General features: G+C 56.5%; 1 protein-coding gene across 1 annotated transcript; it reads left to right on the forward strand.

Annotated features, from left to right (window-relative positions):
- Positions 1–6,356: 6,356 nt before the first annotated feature.
- On the forward strand, positions 6,357–9,086 carry IER5L (immediate early response 5 like). Its single transcript, XM_027104578.1, has one exon. It carries the CDS (start codon positions 6,582–6,584, stop codon positions 7,791–7,793), a length of 1,212 nt encoding a protein of 403 aa, XP_026960379.1. The 5' UTR covers positions 6,357–6,581; the 3' UTR covers positions 7,794–9,086.
- The last annotated feature ends 13,393 nt before the right edge of the window (positions 9,087–22,479 follow it).

A 22,479-nucleotide genomic window follows, 5' to 3' on the forward strand; every position in this document is an offset into this window, starting at 1 on the left:
CACACACACACACACACACACACACACACACACACACACACACACACGCACACACACGGCCGACCCGGGATTAACTCTGGCCTACCCAGCATGCTCTGCTTCTGGCAGGATTTTGAGAAAGGAAAAGAGGGGTGGGGGGGGTGGGAGTTTCCCGTCTCAGTACTAATCCCCTCAACTCTTCAAAGCACTTTCCGGTCATTTGATGCTCACAGTGCCTCCTGGAGGAAGGTGACAAATGAGCAAACTGAGGCCCAAGAGAGGCGATGCGCATTACCTGAGGATAACAGGCCAATCTGGGGCTAGAACCCATTTCTCCTGACCTCCAGACCCACTCTGTCTGCTGAACCAGCCCAGATGTCCAAAGCGCTGAACAGACACTCCATCCTCATCCCAGGGGCAGCTACCCAGCAGGTTTGCGGTAAAGGCTCCCAGCTGAGCCCTTGGCAGACATCACTAATCAACTGGAGCACACACCAAATCCCTTTCAACCCAGGGTTCTGGGCAGACACTACCAATCAATCAGGGTTGGCCTAGGAGATTAAAAGGATCCTCAGCCCTGCTCCGGCAGGGAGAGCTGCCTGGTGTTCTTAGCACAGCGCCTGCTCATTGGCCAGTATTTAGTCCATGGTTATTGAGTGAGTGAATGAATAAATGAATGAATGGATGAGTGAACAAACAAATGGGCACCCAGCTGGTATCAGGTGCTCGGGCAGAGACCCCAGGTGAGAGATCACATCCGCCCTGTATGCACATTCCATCCATAAGTACAGAAATCATTCAAAAGGCCAATGAATCCAAAAGTAGCAGCGGGGGTCTCCAGTCCTGCCCTGCTGCTCCCGGTGCCCCCACTTCCCCAGAGTCCTGGGATTGCAGTCACTTCTCCTTCCTCGCTCTGTGACCCCAGGCAAATCACCCAAGCTCTCTGTGCCTCAGTTGCTTCATCCATAAAATGGAGATGATAACCAAACCTGCCCCAGAGGTCGGTGTGGGGCTTCAAGGAGACCAGCATGCGACGCGCTTGGCCCAGTGGCTGGCACAGAGCAAGAGCTCCAAAAAGCCAAGCTGCTGTCAACCTTCCACATTACATTTGAGGACCTTGAAGCCAGGAGCCATGATGTCTTCCTGGGCACTGAGCCTGTTGCCCAGGACCATGCTGGGCAAACACAGACCTGTCATTAACCTGTGCCTGGGACAGTAACAGGATGACGGTTCTTCAGGGCAGAAGGAGGGTTTCCCCGGCGCCAGGGCCCCAGCCAAGCTTCCCAGTGCCCATCAGCCACAGAACAGCCTTCTTGGGGTACAGCAGGGGGCTCCCTCGTCCAAACACCACTGGCTCCACAGCCTCAGAGAGGACTCAGCAGTGACCCCTGTGGTCAGCTGTGCCCCATGCCTTCTCTGCCACTGTCGACAGTCCCAAATCTCAGTCCCCACGGAGCAACGCCCACTCCAAGCCATGGAGACAGCAACCTGGGGCAGCCAGAGGCTGGACTGAGAGGTGGGACGTCGGGGCTCCAGTCCCAGCTCGGGGCGACACCTCAGCACATCCTTCCTCCTCTCTGGACCTCAGTTTACCCATCTGAAATTAGGGATGGGGGCAGCCCGATGCCTAGGACCCTTCCAATTCTAAGTGTCTTCTGCATACTTACATTTATTGACTGATTTATTTCACAAATGTTTATTGAGTGCCTACTGCATACCAGGCCCTGGGCCTCAAGCTGTTCTCTCTGGTGAAAGGCTCCTCCCCCTCCTGGGCCTCCCAGTCTCAGATTCCTGCAGGAAGCCTTTTCCAGGCCAGCTTTGGGGTCTCTCCCCTGCCCTCCTCCAGCCCCGACCTTCCTATCACAGACTTATCGCTCTGTGTCATCTGGTCTGTTTATCTTGTCTGCTTCCCTCTGAATTGTGGCCTCCTGAGGGCAGGATCACGTCTTGTTCCCCCGACCCATTTTCAGGAATTCCAGAGTAGTGTTCTGGAAATATCTCTTGGGCCAAAGGAATGAATATGTCAATTCCAAATCTCTCTCCCCCTTCCCCCTCCACCCAATACAAAACCCTCAATTAACCTTTTGTCTCCGCATCCTCTTCGCCAAACCAATCCCTGGGAACCCACCAGGCAAGTCCCAAAGCTGACCAGGGTCCTTCCTGGCATGTCTCCCACTTCTGAACTGGGCGACCAAAAGGTGCCCACAGGCATATGTGGCATTTCAAGGTGTTCACGGCTCCACTGTGGGGCTGACACCACCTGGGGTTTGACGGGAGCCCAGGTCCCGATAGGTTCTGTGCCCTGCTCCACACTGTCCCAGCAGACCCTTGGTAAATATTTAGGCATTAATTAACTTCCTCCAGGGAGCGGTGACTCAGGGCCAGATGTAATCTCCCAGCTCCGGGGGGAAAAGGTGAGCGCCCCAACCTTTCTCAGGTGCCCAGACCAATAAGGCCAGCCCTTCATTCCAAGAAGCCTGGTCTCACTCAAACCTGCCCCCCTGCACGCGTGTGCACGCAGATACTCGTACACACACGTATACACTCGACGCCCTGGACGGTCTGTAGTACCCTGCTCTGAGCCGTTGAACATCCGAACAGAAGCCTTATGTGTGCCCCACCCATTTTATAAACGTTTGTGAATTCCTACTGTGTGCCCCCCAATCTTCACTACTCCCAGGGGCACCAAAGAGCTCAGCTGTTCCACTGCCTCCTGCAGCAAGTGTTTTCTTACGACAGCTGCAGCAACTCCCCCGTCCAGGCCACCCCAAGAAAGATCAAGGGTTTTATTAATCTGGACAACTGCTCAGCCCTCCCCACTAGCCACTTCTTGATTCTTGAGAAGGAGGGGAGACCAAGTGAATGCGGGCCCCAGACAGGAGGGCCCAAAGAATGGGGCCACGCAGACGGGGCTGACCACTTCTCAGCTGGCCCCAGGGAGCGGAAGAGCCTTAGCAGAGCTCAAACTCACCTTGGGGCAGAGGCTAAGTGGGGGGGGGGGGGGGCTGGCTCCCCTGCCCCCAGCCTGTAGCTAGGGAATCCATTTCCATCCCTACCTGGTGTCCCATCTGGACCCCCAGGGTTAGGGGGTGCAGCTGTGAGAATGGCTGTCAATGATGAGCTGAGCTTGGAGAGAGATTTGCTCCTTCACGGATCCTGCAGGCCCTGGTCTCACAGCAGTTGTCAGGATAGTGGTGGGGTGTTGATGAAGTCAAGGTTACGTTCGCCATGAGCTGAGCCCTGAGAACTGGACTCGGATCCACCCAAGGCAGAAGAAAGCAGCTGATTTCAAAGAACCTAAAGCGAGTTCCAATCCTGGAAACAGACCTGGGTTCAAATCCTGCCTCAACCTCTTCTTGGCTGCGTGACCTTGAGCAAGATACATATTCTCAAAGTCTTAGTTCCCCCAACAAATTCTCAGCAAGCACAGAATGAAGGCCCAAAATCAGCATTAATAACACATGCTTGAGATGTGGTACATATATACAATGGAATATTACTCAGCCATAAAAAGAAATGGAGTTATTTGTAGTGAGGTGGATGGACCTAGAGTCTGCCATACAGAGTAAAGTAAGTCAGAAAGAGAAAAACAAATACCGTATGCTAATGCATATATATGGAATCTAAAAAAAAGAAAGGTTCTGAAGAACCTAGGGGCAGGACAGGAATAAAGATGCAGACATACAGAATGGACTTGAGGACATGGGGAGGGGGAAAGGTAAGCTGGGACAAAGTGAGAGAGTGGCATGGACATATATACACGACCAAATGTAAAATAGATAGCTAGTGGGAAGCAGCCGCATAGCACGGGGAGATCAGCTCAGCGCTTTGTGACCACCTAGAGGGGTGGGATTAGGGAGGGTGGGAGGGAGATGCAAGAGGGAGGAGATATGGGGATATATGTATATGTATAGCTGATTCACTTTGTTATAAAGCAGAAACTAACACACCATTGTAAAGCAATTATACTCCAATAAAGACGTTAAAAAAAAATTACATTCTTGGAATCATGCAATGTGCCAGACGCCATGGGTCCCAGACGTGATGGTAGAACCAGATAGGACCTCCCGCTTCCCTCCACATGCTAATGATATCTCAAAGGTGAACTTCAAAAATAAACGAATGGGGGCTTCCCTGGTGGCGCAGTGGTTAAGAATCCACCTGCCAATACAGGGGACACAGTTTCAATCCCTGGTCCGGGAAGATCCCACATGCCGCAGAGCAAATAAGCCCGTGCGCCACAACTACTGAACCTGCACTCTAGAGCCCGCGAGCCACAACTACTGAAACCCACGTGCCTAGAGCCCGTGCTCCGCAACAAGAGAAGCCACTGCAATGAGAAGCCCACGCACCGCAACGAAGACCCAACGCGGCCAAAAATAAATAAAATAAATAAATTTACTTTAAGAAAAACAAATAAATAAACGAACAAAGGCTTTGTGTGTCAAGACAGGCCCTGGGGAAGTAAGGAGCAGTATATTTTTATTCTTACAGGTACTGTCACATAAACAATTTCCACTCCTGTGTGTTCCTATCACCAGATCACCAATAGTATAGAAGATGCCCTTTCTCACAGTTCCCCTAAAATGTCAATCCTGGCTTCTCTGGGTGGGGGCAGAAGAGGTGCTTCTGATCACAGGGGCTCAGACCAGTTTGAGATTGTTCACAGATGGCATGGAAAGGCCAGAGCGCTGGATCTGGAGCTGTGGGACCTCAGGCAAGTCCCTTCCACTGTCAGTGTCCCAAGTTTCATCTGAAGAGTGGGGTATGTGCTCCCTAAATCTGTTTTCACCCTTGATGCCTGGCACTGAGTAGATGCTGAAGAATTGTGTGAGGAAACAAACCTGGAGAATTCTTAAGTCTGAGGGGAGACCCAGAAAGTACAGAATGGGCTGGCTGGGTCTCTTTCCTCCTGCCAAGGGATGAAGCAGGTGCTGAGGACAACAGGCCCAACGAAAGAGGAAACTCAGAAGAAATCCCAAGGAGAGGGGGAAAGAGCAGGAAGTTTGCTCCTGGGACCTCGTCCCACCCCAGCCCCGCCCCCAACCGCCCCCCAGGCCCACCTAGCCCCGCCCTCAACCGCCCCCCAGGCCCACCTAGCCCTCATACTCTCTGTGAAGCCTCTTCCTCCTTCGGGGGCCAACCCTCAGGCAAACCACCTCAAAGACACCCTCCCACCCAGGCGCCTTGGACCCCAACCCCCCTCTGAGCAGCAGTTACCCCCTTTCAGGCTTCCCAGTCCAGGAGGAGAGCGCCCTGGAGATCGTCCCCACCATATCAGGCCCCAGCTGGGAGGAGGTGGCCCGTAAATGGTTCAGGACAAGAAGGAAAACAAAAGTGTCAACAAAAGTTAAGAGGGCGAGTGCCTCGGCCCTTGGTATTCGCCTCCCGTCTGGAGCTCAGTCCTGGTACCAATCCGAGTCCTGCCCCCTAGGAGCTGTGGGATTCCCACGAGTCACCCCACTCCTCAGAGACTCAGGTCCCCGCTCTGCCTGCAATCACAGGGAGGGAGTCGGGGCGCTTCTGGCAGGGCCGGCCCCATCCTAGGCACTTAATAACAGTCCCTAGTGTCATTATTATTAGTTAGGAAGGCAAGGAAAGGTTACAGAACCGGTGATTAGGACACTGGATGTCAGCTCTCGGAACGCCTTTAGACCTCAGCGGTTTGCGAGGGGCACGCCTCCAAGCCTCCTCTATCAGAGGAGACCAAAATTCACCATGTTTTGGTTTCTCCCGTCAGACAAACGGGGAGACCGGCCCTTCCCCGAGTGTTCTCTGAATCTCCTCAGCCCAAAAGTCAAGGAGTCAGGCCCAACATACTCGGCGGCTGAGGGTACCTCGAAATCTCTTTCTCCTGAGGAGTCCCCAAAGGTCAAGCCGGCGGCCCCACTAGTCTCTTGCAAAAACCTTGCGTCCCGCGGGTCACCCGGGGGCGGTAGGTATGAAAGGAGGTGCCGCGTGGCCGGGAGTGGGAGCCGCGCTCACCTGCCGCAGGTGAGGCCCAGCCGTGCGGAAGGGGGAGGAGCCGTAGCAGCAGCACGCAGGTGAGCCGACCCCCGGCTCCCAGGAACTAGGCCGAGGGCGGCCGCGGGCTCGAACGTGGCGGCTGCGAGGCGACCCATGTCGCAGACAGCGGCCTCGGTGGCTCCGAGTCCCGCGCGGCGCCGCGGCCACAGGAGAACATTCGAGGCAGCGGCGGCGTTGGAGGCCCGGGGTCCGTTCGGTATTTGAATAGCACAAAGGAACCGCCTTGATCTGATTGGCCAGTCTAGTGGCCCCGGGGCGGGTAGCGTCTGTCACTCGGGAGGTTTGGAGCACTCTTATTGGCTCATCCTGTGTGGGGCGGGGCCCGGACGCCCGGCTAAATAGCTGGGGCCGGGGCCGGCCGAGGCTCATTGCTTTGGCGCCGTCTGGGGAGCACGAGCCCGCGGGTGGCGCGCAGCGCATGGTGGCGGCTCCTCTCGGAGCGCAGCTGACCCGCTGACCCGGACTCCGTTTCCCCTGACCAGCACGTCCCGGAGGCCGGCTGGAGGCCGAAACAGCAGCAGCATTAGCAGCAGCAGCGGTCGCGGCTGCTCCGCCGCAGCCGTCTCCGCGGGAGCATGGAGTGCGCCCTGGACGCCCAGAGCCTGATCAGCATCTCCCTGCGCAAGATCCACAGCTCCCGGACCCAGCGCGGCGGCATCAAGCTGCACAAGAACCTCCTGGTGTCCTACGTGCTCCGCAACGCGCGCCAGCTCTACCTGAGCGAGCGCTACGCCGAGCTCTACCGGCGCCAGCAGCAGCAGCAACAGCAGCAGCCGCCCCACCACCAGCACCAGCACCTCGCGTACGCGGCGCCGGGCATGCCGGCCAGCGCGGCCGACTTCGGCCCGCTCCAACTTGGCGGCGGCGGGGACGCGGAGGCGCGCGAACCTGTCGCCCGGCACCAGCTGCACCAGCTCCACCAGCTCCACCAGCTGCACCTCCAGCAGCAGCTGCACCAGCACCAGCACCCTGCGCCCAGGGGCTGCGCGGCGGCGGCGGCCGGGGCGCCCGCGGGCGGCGCGGGGGCGCTCTCGGAGCTGCCCGGGTGCGCCGCGCTCCAGCCGCCGCACGGCGCGCCCCACCGCGGGCAGCCCTTGGAGCCGCTGCAGCCGGGTCCTGCGCCGCTGCCGCCGCCCGCGCCCGCCGCGCTCTGCCCGCGGGACCCTCGCGCCTCGGCCGCCTGTTCCGCGCCCTCCGCGCCCCCAGGGGCCGCCCCTCAGGCGGCTACCGCCGCCTCCCCGCCCGCCTCCCCGGCCCCCGCCTCCTCCCCCGGCTTCTACCGGGGCGCGTACCCGGCCCCCTCGGACTTCGGCGTGCACTGCAGCAGCCAGACCACCGTGCTGGACCTGGACACTCACGTGGTGACCACGGTGGAGAACGGCTACTTGCACCAGGACTGCTGCGCCTCCGCCCACTGCCCCTGCTGTGGCCAGGGCGCCCCGGGACCCGGCCTGGCGTCCGCCGCCGGCTGCAAGCGCAAGTATTACCCAGGCCAGGAGGAGGAGGACAACGACGACGAGGACGCGGGCGACCTGGGGGCCGAGCCCCCCGGGGGCGTCCCGTTCGCCCCCTGCAAGCGCGCCCGCTTCGAGGACTTCTGCCCGGACTCGTCCCCGGACGCGTCCAACATCTCAAACTTGATCTCCATCTTTGGCTCGGGCTTCTCCGGGCTAGTGAGCCGACAGCCGGACTCCTCGGAGCAGCCGCCGCCGCTCAACGGGCAGCTGTGCGCCAAGCAGGCGCTCGCCAGCCTCGGCGCCTGGACTCGAGCCATTGTCGCCTTCTAGGGACCCCTGAGGGCACGGGGACCCGGGGCCCCGCGGGGCTGGGGCCAGACAAAGACTCGGCCAAGGGGCGAGAGGAGAGAACGAACGGGCACCCGGCCACTCGGGGCTGAGCTGGGGGCGAGCAGAGGGAGATGGCTGATGTTTTATAAATTGTAAAATAAAAGAAAAAGAAATCTAAGATCTTGGACTTTATTTTTGCAGAGAGAAAAAGCGCCTATTTAAGTATGCTTTGTGTTTCTCCTACTCTTTTTTTTTTTCTTTTTATTGTAGTGATTGCAGTGGTGTTTAGAGAGGAGCCAGCCACGTGAGGAAGGGCTGCTGCCCGGCGGAGGTGCCGGGCAGCCGGGGGCGAGGCAGGGCGCCCGGACCGCCGGGGCGCGCTGGGGGCGCAGCGCAGGAGGGCGCGGGGCCCGGGGCTCCGATTCCAATCAGTTGTCAGACCTAGGAAGCCCGGCGCTCCGTTCTCCCGAGTTCCTCCGTGGGGTGAGGAATGGGTCTTGTGAAATCCTGAGCAAAAACAAAGGCAAACTCTATCTCCGAAAGGGACGTTTGGGTCACATTTCCTCTCTGGGGGCGGCCTCCAAAGTTCTCAAAATGAGAAGGCAGAAATGAAAACACTTCAACTTTTTTTTTCTTTTCTTCGCGGGGCGGGTGTCTTGAACCCCTCCTCTCCCCGCCCCTCTGGCTCTGTTCTCCTCCCCTCCTCCACCCGTCTTCCAGACTCGGGGGTGGCGCCCGACACCCCGACACTCTCGGACACTGTTTGGGGAAGGGGTGGGGGGCGGGCACAGCCGACTACATTTCCCATCATGCCCAGCACTGCGGTCCTCACTAAACAAAAAAGGAAGTCGATTCCTTCACCTGGATCTCCGGCGGCCCCGAGGGAGGGAGGGGCCGGGACCGCCGACTGCGTTGGAGACTTTTCACTAAGTTCCTGGTCAGATGTGGTGTTTGTGTGTGTGCTTCTAAGTTGCACTGTCCTGGTTCAGCCTTCGGTTGCATTTCATGAAACCAGCATTGTTCGAGCCTGTGACAACCCCGTCCTGTGTCTTCAGCTCGATAGATCTTGTTTAATTTAAAGCCTTTTGTTGTAAAAAGGTGGGGTTGGTCTGCAGCCCCTCTGGTTCTCTATCATCAGCACCATGTGGACTCCAAAACAAGTTGCCAACCCTTCCTTTCTTGGCCCTTCTCCCTCATTCCCCTGTATTTTTGTGCATACTGAATTGTATATCACCGGGTAAAACTGTTCAGATTTGTTTAAATTTATAATCTTAATAAAAAGTCGATTATAGAGGATGGCGGTGCCTTGTTTTCAGGTCAACCTGGAGGTGGAGGGGAGGATAGAGGGTGGTGAGGAGAGACCCCTACCCTCCGGTAAAACCCAGCTCTCCTGGGCCTGGGACGGCAGGATCTGCCCACAACCGCAGGGCCGGGGGTGGGAGCGGAATGGGGGTGTGGTGCTGGTTGCTGGGGAAGGAGCCGGCTCTGCGCGCTTCCCGGGCCCCCCTCCCTAGAGGCGCCTGCCCCCCACGGGAACCGGCCGCCCCCAGGGTCTCCATCAGGAAGCCGAGCGAGCCTCCAGCACATTTCCTGACCTGCCAGGGGCGCAGGGCCTGGTCGGCCTCACGTCTGAGCTCTCTTCGGCTGGGGAGAGCAGCCGGGGGGCTTGCGGGCCACCCACACTCCCCGCCCTGCGCCTCTGCCCGCACGTCCGCACATCTTGGGCTGCAACTTGGGGAAGTTTTTTCCTTTTCCTTTTCTTTTTTTTAAGTTGAGTTTGTTATCACTGCTCGGTGCCACTTGGTGGTGTGCTGGCGGCGTCTCCCTCCCTCCTCGCGCCCCTCCCTTCTCCCTCTCCCCTCCCTCCCGCCCGCCTCTCTTCCCTCCCCAGTGTATGGAGGCAGGAAGGCTCCAGGCGCGCTCTCCCCGCTGACCACCTACGGAATGACCTCAGAGTGGGAGAATGTGCCAAGGCCCCGAGGAAGCTCGCGTCCTCCCCCCTGGAACCAAATTCACATCTGGAGCCGCGCCTCGGGCTCGGGGGCGCGCGGGTTGGTTCCAGCGTAAGAGGGGATAGGAAGGATTGAAGGGGGGGGAAAGAAAGAGAAAAAAAAGAAAGAAAAACAGCAAAGTGGCAGCTTGCTATTCGATAGTGCCTCTCTCTCTCTCCCTCTCTCTCTCCCTCCCTCTCTCTCTCCCCGCCCCCCCCCTCCCCGTCCCTGGCGGTCTCCTCAGTGCCCTCTCGCTCTCTTTCTCGCCCCTGCGCTCCCTGAGCTTTGCTGCACGAGCCACCCCGCAGGACGACTCACGTCCCCGACCCCAGCCTTCACGCCTCCCGCAGCGAGAGGAGGGGCTGCCGCCGAGAGGCCCCGCACCCCAGTCTCCGAGAGGCGGACGCAAGCCAGTCCCAGGAACCCGCTGGGCTCTGGGTCCCGGTGTCGCGCGAGGCGAAGTTCTCAGGGACACTCCAGAGCCCAGGGGGCCGCGAAGGGCCCGCGATGGGGATGGAGGAAGAGGGAGACTATGCAGGCGTGAGTTACGGGGAGGAAAGGCACCTTCACCCCCCAGGGCTGTTTCCTCGGCCTCCCACGGGAAGAGTCTGGAGCTGCTGAGGAAGGGTAACGGCGTGTCGCCCTCCTCCCCATCCTGCCCCCCACCCCAAGTCCGAGGAAGAGCTGTTTGATGCGCGGTTTTGATTCAATCCACCAAGCCAGTTGCCAGAGCTCCCCCTAGCGCTCTTCCAGGGTGCGGCAGCGGCTGGGAGTGGGCGAGGCACAGCCGGGGGCGGCGGGGCTGCTGGGGGCTGCTGGGCGCCCACCTGGGGCACAGCGCTGCGTCGGGATCTAGCCCTGGCTGGAGCGGGAACCGGGGGCTGCGTGCATCCCCACTCCAGGCCCTTGGGGAGGAGGGGGCACGTGGTCGGCCGCCTTTGTTGGGAGGGCGGACCTGGGCCTAGGAAGGGACCAGCCGAGGGGCTTGGGAACTCCCACCTGTCCTTAGGGCAAAGGAGTGTGGGTGGTGGCCTACGAAATAAGAGCTCTAAACTCAACAGGACCCCGGACCGGGGTTCTCCTCTCCTCTGCCAGGTTTTCTGAGCTTCAGCTGCGCTAAGAGACCTCAGGCACACTGGGATCTAGTGAAACCGTGGGAAGGGGAAGGAGGGCGCGGGAAGCACCTGGAAGAGAGGTGCCCTTCCACCCAATTATCTTTTCAGGGCCCAGGGACCTTGGGTAGCCACACAAAGGGTTAATGCCCTGAGCACAATGCACAGTGACCCAAAAGACCACCCCCTGGCCACCGACCTCTCACACTAAGACATTCCACACAAAGTCGTAACACAAGCAGTGCTGATGTTACAGTACACACCACACTGAGGGCCGCACCTGGCCACACGCACTGTCCCCAACATGAGACGCTCTAAGGAGCATCCTCACTCCACTCAAGGCCACGCCCCCTCCCCGGAGGTTGGCACAGCTCACAGCGTGCTCTCCCAGAACATCCTGAGAGAATAATACTCCCCAGCTGAGCGCAACTGAAAGGCTGAGGGGAGGGGGGGCGCGGGGGTGTGGGGAGGATGCGGGCCATGAGGGTCTTGGGAAAGGGGGAAGGGGACAGGCCAGCAGGCAAACCAGGAGTCCAGAGACCCAGATCCCAGATCCACAGACAAGCCCTGCTCTTTCCAGGAAAAAGACCAAGCCAGACCCCACAAAAGCCCCCAGGCAGGACTTAGTGTGGGGGGCTACTTGAGGAAGCAGGGAGATTGGAAGAGACTGGGGGACTTAGGGAGTGATGAGACGGAGCTTTCAGAGAACAGCAGTTCTGGAAGCGAGAGCTCCAGCAAGCCCCCCAAGTTAACCAGCGCACGCGCGCACGCACACACACACATACTTCCCTCAGCTCCTAGAACACCACAGGTCCTGCTGTCCTTGATACGTGGTGTAAAGCAGAACCAGGCTCCAAGCTGTGCTCCCAGCAATGTGGAGCCGCGGGGATAAGAGCTGAGAGCCTGGGAGAGCTGCAGGCTGCCCTCCAGAGAAGCCAGGGGCTGGGGATGCCCTGGGCTCCCAGGAGGGTCACTGTGTAGCATACTGAGATCTGAGTGCTACTCTCCTATGTGTGTGTGTGTGTCCGTGGGTGTCGCTCTGGTGTGGGGCATGTCTTTCTGCATCTCCATGCACGGGGCACACATTTGCAGGGTGCCCACTTAGTGCCTGGCCAGTGCAAAGCATTGAGCTGAGTACTGAGAGAAAGAAGAGCAGATAAGAGGACAGCAAATCCCTCTGTATGTATTCACTCAGCTAATTTTCCCAGCTACTCTCAGAGATAGATACCATGAGCATCCTAGTTTTAGAAATGAGAAATCTTGGCAGAAGTCACATGACAAAGAAGTAGCCAGTCTTTCTGTTGGAGTTCACAGTCTCGTGGAGAAGAATGTATAACATATTACAATGCGAGCTGTCAAATGACCCTGATGTTGTCTAAACAGTAACATTGTTAAGTTCCAGCTGAACCCGAACTAGCAGGGTGGAGGGATGGAGAGACACACAGGACAGCGGTGTCTGTATCCCACCCCACTCAGGGCAGGGACTGACCTCTTCCTGGAATTTGTCACGATCTTTATGGTAGGGAACAATGACTTGAATGGAACCAACTTGGGCAAAAGGTGGCATTTCTTGGTTCATGGCACTGAACTGTACAGTGGGCAGGGGTGCAGCTGGCTTCAGGTACAGTTGGATCCAGGGGCAAATCTCCAGATGCTCTCTCTGCCTCCTGTGACTTTCTTCTCTGCATTGAGCACGCCACTCTCCTACTGCAGATCCACTTCTCATGACAGCTGTAAGAAGCAGCTCCTGGACTCCCATCCCATGGCTTTTCCACCCAAGAAGGACTGTCCTCTTCTCCTGTTTCCAACTCAGAAGATCTCAGGGAAGGACCCTGTCCTGTCCCAAACCTGCAGCCAGGGTTGGACGGGGCTTGGTCGTGCCCACTGGAAGCTCATGGGCAGAGAAGGGACGCTCTTCTCAGAAAAGGGTGGTACAGGTGACAGACCAAAGATGTCCTCCAGAGAGAGGGGCTGCAGGCCAAGCAAAAGGCGGCATTTTCACGTGGGACATGGGGAAACCCAGGACACAGGCATGGTTGCTTCAGGGCCTGGGTGATTAAGTACAGCCAACACAGCTCTGGAAAAGAAACATTCCCTTGCTCCTTACCAGGATAATGAGGCTCCAGGGCCATCTGATGCCTCCCAGCGTTGCCACTCAGGAATCACCAGGGGAGGGGAAGCTGCAGGCCCCAGGACAGGGGCAGCAACAGAAGCCACCCTCGAGGAACCCACAAGGAGGCCAAAATGGAGGAACTTAGCTGGAGCTCATATGTGGCTCCCCCAGGCACTCCCAGACCTAACTGAAAAGGCTGTGAGGGGAGGCCAAGGTGCTGGCCGGAGGGATGGAGAGGGACATGCTGAAATTAACATGCCCACCTGTACACCCCCAGCTGGCAGGACCTAGGGACCTCTGGGGTACAGGTAACATTATCGATTCACATGTGCAGATAAAACAGACGGAATAGAAGCTGGAAAACGTTGAAACGGTTGAAAGGTGGAGGGAATATAGATGACCTTTGTTTTATCATATGCACGTTTCTACGTTTTCCAAGTTTTCTACAATGATCATGTCTCACTTTTATATTTAGAAGAAAAAATTAACACTATATTTTTCAGAGAAAACTGTGATGTGACAGGTGCTATCATCGATGTAGCCTGCTACAGAGCAGAGAGAGGGGAGCAGTGATATGCACCCTGTCTGGGGCAGGCTCAACCCCTGAGAACAGAGCACTCAACCAAAAAGCCGTGGCTCACCAGGAGTCAGCCTCCTGCCCTCTGTCTCTGTTAAGAGGCTGTGAGACAAAAGGACAAACATGGAGGACACACCCTGGAGGGCGCTTTGCTTGTTCTCACCTCTGACCCCTGTCTCAGCCCCGCCCAGTCCTTCCCATCAATCATCACAGAATGTTTTGCTCAGAGTTGCTAGATTACCTGGCCAGGTGGGTAGTAAGAGGCAAAAGTGCTTGGGAAATGTCTTTAGCAACTTAAGCTGAAACTAAAGACGAAGTGGCAAAGCTCGGCAGAAAGGGCTCTGGACCAGGAGTCTGGAGACCCAGGGGCAGGTTCTGGCTCTGGGTCACAGGCTCGCCTTGGGACCTGGGATGAGTTGCTTTCCTAGCAGGCCCAGGTTCCCTCATCTGAGGAGATAGAGCAGGAGGAAAGAAGTAAGGTCCTAACCCAGTCTTGATGCTCCAAAAGTAGAAAAAGGAACCACTGCTTCCAGCCTTCTGATGATCTGAGGCTTGTGTCTAATCAGTTAGGAAACTGCAGGTGGCAATAACAGACTCCACACCCACCCATGAGCATGGTCATCTGCCTGTGTCACTGACTCATTCAAGAAATGCATCCATTCACCCATTCATTCAAATATATATTGAGTACCTATATATGCCAGGCACTGTGCTAGGCACCAAGGACGCAGCATGAACAAGACAGACAAGGGCCCTGCCCTTATGGAGCTTACATTCTAGCAGAGAGACAGACAACAAGCAAGTGAACCACTGAACAGTGAGATAAGTGTGGTGGGAAAATAAAACAGGGCTAGAGAAGACCGATGAGGAGCTGGTGGTACCATTTTTAACTTTGATGATCAGAGGAGGCGATATATGAGCTGAGATCTAAATAGGTCAGTTGTATTAGTCAGTGTAGGATAAGCTCTGCTGCGGTAACAAATTCATCCCCAAATCTCAGCAGTTTAACACAACAAAGATTAATTTCTTGACCATGCAAAGTCCAACTAAATCGGACGACTCTCCCAGGATGCTTTCCCCCATGCAGTGACTCAGCGATTCAGGAGTTACAGTTATTCTGCGATGGAAGCGATTCGCCTCACTTATACTCACAGTGCATTGGCTGAATTAGTCCCATGACCCCGCCTAACTGCAAGGGGCCTGGAAGGCGCAGTGCCCCTGGCAGTCTGGGAAGCAGATGGGTGGGCCCTAGAAATCTCTACCGTACTAGCTGGAAGAACAATGATGGAAGAGCGTTCCAGGCAGAAGGAACAGGAAGTGCAAAGAGTAAACACAGGAACTCATTGGCCTGTTGGAACAGGAAGAAGGCTCCCAAGAGGGAGAGGGCAATGGGGAGAGTGGCAGGAGATGGGACCAAAAAGGAAACAGGGCTTCCCTGGTGGCGCAGTGGTTGAGAGTCCGCCTGCCGATGCAGGGGACACGGGTTCGTGCCCCGGTCCGGGAAGATCCCACATGCCGCGGAGCGGCTGGGCCCGTGAGCCATGGCCGCTGAGCCTGCGCGTCCGGAGCCTGTGCTCCGCAACGGGAGAGGCCACAACAGTGAGAGGCCCGCGTACCGCAAAAAAAAAAAAAAAAAGAAGGCAGGGACGGGAGGATTCAGGATCGGGAGGATTCAGGATTCAGTTACTACCCATGAAGGGACTTCACGAAGTGCCCGGCACACAGCAAGCACTCAGGAAATGGTAGTGATTCTTGGTGTTACAGGAACTTCCTTCTTTCCCCCAGGTCAGTGGGGTGGCGGCGGGGGTGACTGGTGGGGGCAGAGGGAGGGAATAAACCAGTGTAACAACAGTCTGGAGCAGCTGCCCCAACCAGTTTCGGCTGAGGCTCCAGGCCAAGCCGAGCTTTGTCCCTCCTTCCAATGGACTGAGCCCCAAGGCCACACCCATCCAAGGGACCCTCAGCAAAGAGGGAGGGTGAGCGGGTGGACCTAGGGCTGTATATGGGTTCCTTGTGCAACATCCCCTCCCTGGAAGTTGTTAATATCAGATGAGTGAGTGTGGACCAGCATGCAGAGGCCAGGCGCCAGAGGGCTTCCCAGGGTCACCTCCCCACGGGGCGCCTGTCCGAAGCCAGGGCTTTGTCCTTCCAAACTCCAGAGCCACACAGACCTGATTACAAACCGAGGGCTGCCACTTTCCGGGCAACACTAGGCACTTCACGTCCCCTTTCCAAGCCTCCAAACCCTATTGTGCACGATGAGGATGCTTGTGAGTACCCGCCTGTGCAGCGAGCCTTCTCCAGCACCGCGCCTGGCACACAGTAGGTGCACAATAAACGAGCTGCGATGTCATCACTGGTCAGCTCTGCTCGGGTGATACATTTTCCCTGCAAAATGCAGGACAGTTATTCTACTGACTCTCTCCTGTTGAACAAAACTGATGACCTAAGAAGTGAGAAGACGCACCTTTTCCCAGAGGGACCCTATCAAGTTCTTTTAACTCTGGGGCTGGAGAAGGAGAGCAGAAGTGTCCTGTAAACTCTGTTGGATTTTTTGTGTCTTTCCATAAATTCGCGATCGTGTTTTCAAGGTTAATCTCCAGCAAGGTGTCTGGGTATCTTCAAGGCCTGGCTATGCCTCACAGTCAACGTTTACCCCGTGCGTGTTTGACAATTTCATTCAGGACACAGGCTTGGCGATGGAATGAACGAAGTGATGGACGCACGCATGAATGAATGGACCATTTGTCCTGTCCAAGGAGTGGGTTAAAGGAGAAACAGTGGGGGAGAGGTGATTCGCCTCCCCTCCCCCAATCAGCCCCTTCCCCACCCCCAGCCCCCTGGGTCTCTAACTCCTTTCCAAGCCCCGCTCTGCCCCCCAATCCAGTCACTTTCTGACATTTGTTGAACACTCCTACACACCTTCCTCACTTTCCTTGCCTAGCTCCCAGCCACCGTCCAAGCCACACACACACATACATCCCCCACCCCGGGGTGGGACGTGAGGGTCTCCTTTGACACCCACATCAGCCAGGCTGAGGAACGCTGGAAGGCTGAGGAATAAAGCTACCCTTTGTTGGGACAAAGAACCGGAGGTCTAACACAGATAACGGACCTGGCCGAGAACAGAACAGGTCCATGTGTGTGGGGGGGTGGGGGGGCAGTCAGATCTCTGAGTGACCCACAGACACTTTGGATGGGCAGACAGTTCCAAAACTCCTTAAGCCAGGAAAGGAATCCAGGTCTCCAGATTCCCAGGCCTGGATCCTCACCTCGGCAGGTCCCGCATTATTCACAGGTCAGAAACTCAACCCAAGCTGGCTTAAGCGAAGAAGAGTTTAATTGGCTCTGGAACTGGGAAGTCCATGGTGTTTTAGCTCCAGGCACAGCTGGACCCAGAGGCTCACATGATGTCCACAGGGCTCGCTCACTGTCTCTTGGCATTTCCTATCTCTCCTTGGCCTCCTCTTAGGTTTTCTCTGGGGCGTGAGCAAGGTGGCCACCAGCCAGGGCCAGCTTCATGGGCACACGGCCAGTACCCAGGGCCACGCGTTCAAAAGACTCCATGCCTGGGGTTTAACGCTCTGCTGTCTTAATGGGGCTTAACATTTATGCCGTCTTGAAATCCATAATCGTTTTGACTTTGAATCTGTGTTTTGGAAGTGAAGTCTGATGGGACAATGGCGCATGCACCGCGGGCTTAGACTTTCAACTCACATGCCATCCTGCCTCCCTGCCTCCCTGGGACAGGTCCTCTGTCCCCCACTCTGACACCGAGGCCTGCCTGGCATCCCCCCTCCGCGTGACCACTGCTGCCCTCTACCCTGGGCACAGGCTTAGGGAGGGTTGGGGTCAGGCTACATGCCCAGCAGCATTGCAGGGCGTGGTGGCCGCCCTCGTTGCCCTGGGTTGGCCAACCAGAGACCATGTGCAGGAGGGGGCGAGCCTCTTACCTACCCTCTCTCTGGGTACTGAGATCCTTGGGAGTTACCCCTCTGTTGGAGGTTGAAGCGGGGCTTGTGGGAAGGGGAGGTGCCTAGGTCCCAGCCCGGCGCCAGGACTCAGGACATCAGTCTGGTGGTTGGTGGAAGGGGTAATTCAGCAACTGTCAGGCCCAAGGGCGGGAGGGAACATGCACGTGGGCATGCACGGCAGGGTGGAGGGGTGCCTGGGAGGTTCTGGAATATCCCCTCAGCCAGCTGCTCCTCCTATAACCTTCCTGAGTCTTGTTTCTACTTGTCTTTTCCGACCAGCTCAAGGCACCCTCAGGGGCAAGCCACAAAATACAAATCGTGTAATTCGTGTTACACGAATTAAATACTCTAATATTTGCATTTTAAACTATGCTATTGCACAGTATAGAGATGAATGGTAAAATTCATGTTAATCAGTTAAAATGTTTATTTTTCCTTACTTAGAATGACATTAAACAGCAGACAAAAAACACCATGACAAGTTGAGAGCCTGCGGAAGGAAGGAAACGCGTTCTAGGCACCATTAGTGGCACTTTTTCCTGCTTTTTGAGCAGGGGGCCCTGCATTTCCATTTTGCACTGGGCCCACAATTACACAGCTGGCCCTGCCACTAGCATCCCCAGGATAACATTTTCCCAGCTTAGCAACCCTGGCAGAAGGGGCATCTTCCCATAGCTCCAACAGGAAATATCAGGGATGCCACTCATTGGCACAGCTTGGGTCATGTGCTCATCCCTGAACTAGTCTTAGCAGATTGGGAGGCAGGAGCCCTCTGATTGGCCAGGTCTGGTCATGTGTCATCCCTAAGACTAGGGGATTGGTCAGCCCACTTCAGCCCCTCTTGATGGGTTCTCCATTGGGAAGAGGGATTCTATTCCCAGAGGAATGAGGGCTGCACAGCCACCAACCCCTGATATCCTTCCTTTACACACCCCTCATGCTTAGTGTGAAAAACAAAAGTATCAGCTGGGCAGAGAGCAATTTAGTTCTATTCTCCTGGCTCGTACCTCCCCAGTCTCCTTTGCGGGGCCCTCCTCCCCTTCCTCTAAATGCAGGGAGACTCTGGGCTCAGACCTTGGTCCCCTTCTCCCTTCCCGTCACCTCCTCCCAGCAAAACTCATGCAGACCCATCATCTTGCTGACAACTGCATCTCCATCTGGGACCTCTACGCTGAATGTAGTTCAGGTCAGGCCTGCATGACCTGTCCTCTTGGGGTACCAGCATCTCAGAGCTCACCTGTCTGAACCCAAACCCCCTGAGAACCACCCCTAACCCCTGCTTCCTCCCCACCCCCAGTTTTTCCCATTCCATCAGTGACACCATCATCCAGTAAGCTGTGCAGACCCAAAACCTCAGAACATCTGGGCTCCTTCTTTTCTCAGAGACCCAAATCCAGTCCATCAGCAAATCCTGGCAGCTCCCCCTCAGAAGAGATTCACAGCCCACCCTCTTCTCACCACAATTGGTTTTGCTCTCCTGGTCCAGACACACCGTCGTTCACCTGGATCACTGCACTAACCTGCTAACTGGGCTTCCTAGTTTTTGTTTCTATTATTTATTTTTATTTATTTATTTTCGCTGTGCCAGGTCTTCGTTGCAGCACACAGGATCTTCGTTGTGGCAGGCAGGATCTAGTTCCCTGACCAGGGATCGAACCTGCGCCCCCTGCATTGGGAGCGTGGAGGCTTACCCACTGGACCAGCAGGGAAGTCCCCAGGCTTCCTACTGTTGCTCTCACTCTCCTACCATCCACTCGCCTTCTCCCCATCCTCTGACATTTGAAAATGTTTATGGCAGGTCATAGCCCACCCCAACTCAAAGCTTCCCAGTAGTGGGACTTCCCTGGCGGTCCAGTGGTTAAGACCACGCTTCCACTGCGGGGGGGCACGGGTTCGCTCCCTGGTCGGGGAACTAAGATCCTGCACGTCGTGTGGTGTGGCCAAAAAAAACAAAAACAAAACTTCCCAGTACTGTAAATGTTTAAAACCAGTTGGGGCGGGGGGCAGAGTTCATCCGTAGAACTTGCCGATCCCTGTGGTACAAATACTCCCCACCTTGGCGATTCCAAGCTACCAATGTGATATCACCGAGCACAGAGTGGGAAAGAGACGTGCACAGCCAGCTCTCGCAAGGATGCTGGCAGGACTCCAGCACACCACGGCTGCTGGCCTGCTCGGAACAAAGTACAGTCCTTCTACGGCCCACACGGCTCTGCACCACCCAGCCTGGTTGCCTTTCCACTCATCTCCCGCCTCCCCATCACTCAGTGCCCTCCAGCCTCCGCCTTGTCCTCCTACCTGCCAAGGCTGTGCCCACCTCAGGGGCTTAGCATGTGCTATTCCCTCTGCGGGCATGTTCTCACAGCTCTTTCTGTGGCTGACCCTTGCTCACATGTCGCCCTGACTACCTCTCTAAGATAATACCCCTCTATCGCATTCTCCCTTATTGTTTTCATAGCCTTTATCACTGCCTGATGTCTCACTCTAGGTTTATTTGTCCATTTGTCCCTCTTCCTCACTACACTGTAAACACAGGGCAGGAAGTCATCACCCTACTGCTCTGCCCCCAGCTCCTGGACACAGTAGGTGCTCAATAAACTTCTTTTTTTTTTTTTTTTTTTGCGGTACGCGGGCCTCTCACTGCTGCGGCCCCTCCCGCTGCGGAGCACAGGTTCCGGACGCGCAGGCTCAGCGGCCATGGCTCACGGGACCAGCCGCTCCGCGGCATGTGGGATCTTCCCGGACCGGGGCACGAACCCGTGTCCCCTGCATCGGCAGGCGGACTCCCAACCACGGCGCCACCAGGGAAGCCCCTCTTTTTTTTTTTTAAAATTGTTTTATTTATTTGTTTTTGGTTGCGTTGGGTCTTTGTTGCTGTGCACAGGCTTTCTCTAGTTGCGGCGAGCGGGGGCTATTCTTTGTTGTGGTGTGCAGGCTTCTCATTGGGGTGGCTTCTCTTGTTGCGGAGCACCGGCTCCAGGCTCCAGGCTTCAGGAGTTGTGGCTCGCGGTCTCAGTGGTTGTGGCTCGCGGGCTCTGGAGCGCAGGCTCAGTAGTTGTGGCACACGGGCTTAGTTGCTCCGTGGCATGTGGGATCTTCCCGGACCAGGGCTCGAACCCGTGTTCCCTGCATTGGCAAGCCGATTCCCAACCACTGCGCCATCAGGGAAGCCCCACTCCATAAACTTCTGTTGGCTGAATGGACCCACTTCCTCTGGGTCAGGGAGGTGCTGGAAAGATGGTATGAATAAGTGCTGGCCCCCATCAATGAAGCAGAGGAGACCCGAGGGGGAGGCCTCAGATGCGGAAAGGAGGCCAGTAAGGGGGCTCACCTGTTTCAGGGAGGGCCCTGAGTGCCTGGATGAACACTTGGACCTTCCCCTCCTATGTCAGGGGGCATCTGTACGTTATCCAAAGCAGGACCACTCCCGCTCCATCCCTCTCCTTGCTGCCCTGCCTCTCCACCCTTGGGGATCTCCCACAGACCCAGCCTACCCAGGTTCACATGGTCTATCCTGCTCCCATCAAGAGTGCTGCCCTGCTGTTCTCTGAATGAACCACAGAACCATGACTCCTCAGATCTCGGGACCCTGGTAACTTGTCCTGCCAGCCTGACCCTCCATGGGGCCGCAGAGCTTCTTCACTGGACCCAGGGGAAGGACAACTTGGCACCCAAGGCTCCCGTCCAGCACATGCAGTCCAGCTTTTTCTGGAACAACTCCAGGGACGGGGCGTTTTATTCATTCATTCGCTCAACAAGGAATTACTGGGCACCTACATACTCTGGGGCAGCCACTGTTGCAGGCACTGGAGATTCGGCGGTGACCACCATGAACCTGCTCCCTGCCCTCAGGAAGCTCACAATCTACTGAGAGAGAAAATGAGAACCAGGCAAACAAGTCCACAGACAAAATTTCAGATCGTGACGAGTGTCATGAAGGCAATTAGAACAGAGGACCTACGTCAGGACGGAGAACAGCTGGCGTGGCTGAGGCTCCCTCTGCAACTCAGAGAAAACAGGGAGGGCCCCTGGGAGGTGGCAGCATCTGAGCTGAGCCCTAAACAACCAGACAGAGCCACTGCTCAACCTGGGGCCCAGGCAGTCCAAGCAGAGGGAACAGCAGCTTCCCAGGAGAGGGAACTCCTAGGGCAGGAGTGAGCTTGGCACCTTAGACAGCCAGGGAGGGAGCGCAGGAAGTGGGAGGAGAGTGGAAAGGGTCACAGGGGTCAGATCATACAGTGGGCTTTTCTGTTGGCAGTGAGAAGCCACTGGTGGAATATGATGGGACTCCCCTTTGATTGGCTCAGCGTGGAAGCTGGGCTCAGGGGGTAGAGTGGAGTCAGGAAACCAGAGAGGAGGCTGCCTCAGGGGTCTGATGAGAGCTGACAGGGGCTGAGACCAAGGTGGCTGCAGGGCAGTCCAGGGAGAAGTGGACAGATTCAGGTAATACATTGGATGGACCCAGTTAGACCTGCTCATGGGCTGGATTCGGGGAATGGAAGAAAGACAGGCTAATGCCTGTATTGGGGGCCAGATGGGTGCTGTCCACTGAGAGGGGCTGCCTGGGCCTGGGGGCAGAACCAGGAGCCACGGGGCCATAAGCAATTTCCACTGCTGTAGAGACGTCTTCCTCCTGCCCAGCTGGAAGTGTCTCGTCCTGCTGACCAACACAGGACCCATATCAGAGAAGCCTGGTTCCGCCCTGACTCCACAGGAGGAGCTAGAAACCTTGGGCCGTCACTAAAATCCTCCAAGCCCCAGTTTCATTGTCCCTAAAATGTGAAAGTGACGCCAGTTTCCTGGCTCGCTGTGGGGACTCCACAAAGGCACGTGTAAAGCACATCTTGCAGGCTGACACATGGCTATCTGCCAGAATTGTCATTACCGGCCTTGCTATCCTGCTTCTTTGTCTTTGTGTG

The sequence above is a fragment of the Aethalodelphis obliquidens genome, unplaced genomic scaffold (assembly GCF_003676395.1).
Source record: "Aethalodelphis obliquidens isolate GAN/ISIS:26980383/991018 unplaced genomic scaffold, ASM367639v1 scaffold7, whole genome shotgun sequence".
Lineage (NCBI taxonomy): Eukaryota > Metazoa > Chordata > Mammalia > Artiodactyla > Delphinidae > Aethalodelphis > Aethalodelphis obliquidens.

Coding starts and splice junctions, on each gene's coding strand:
- IER5L (XM_027104578.1), top strand. CDS start 6,582: ATGGAGTGCGCCCTGGACGCCCAGAGCCTGATCAGCATCTCCCTGCGC.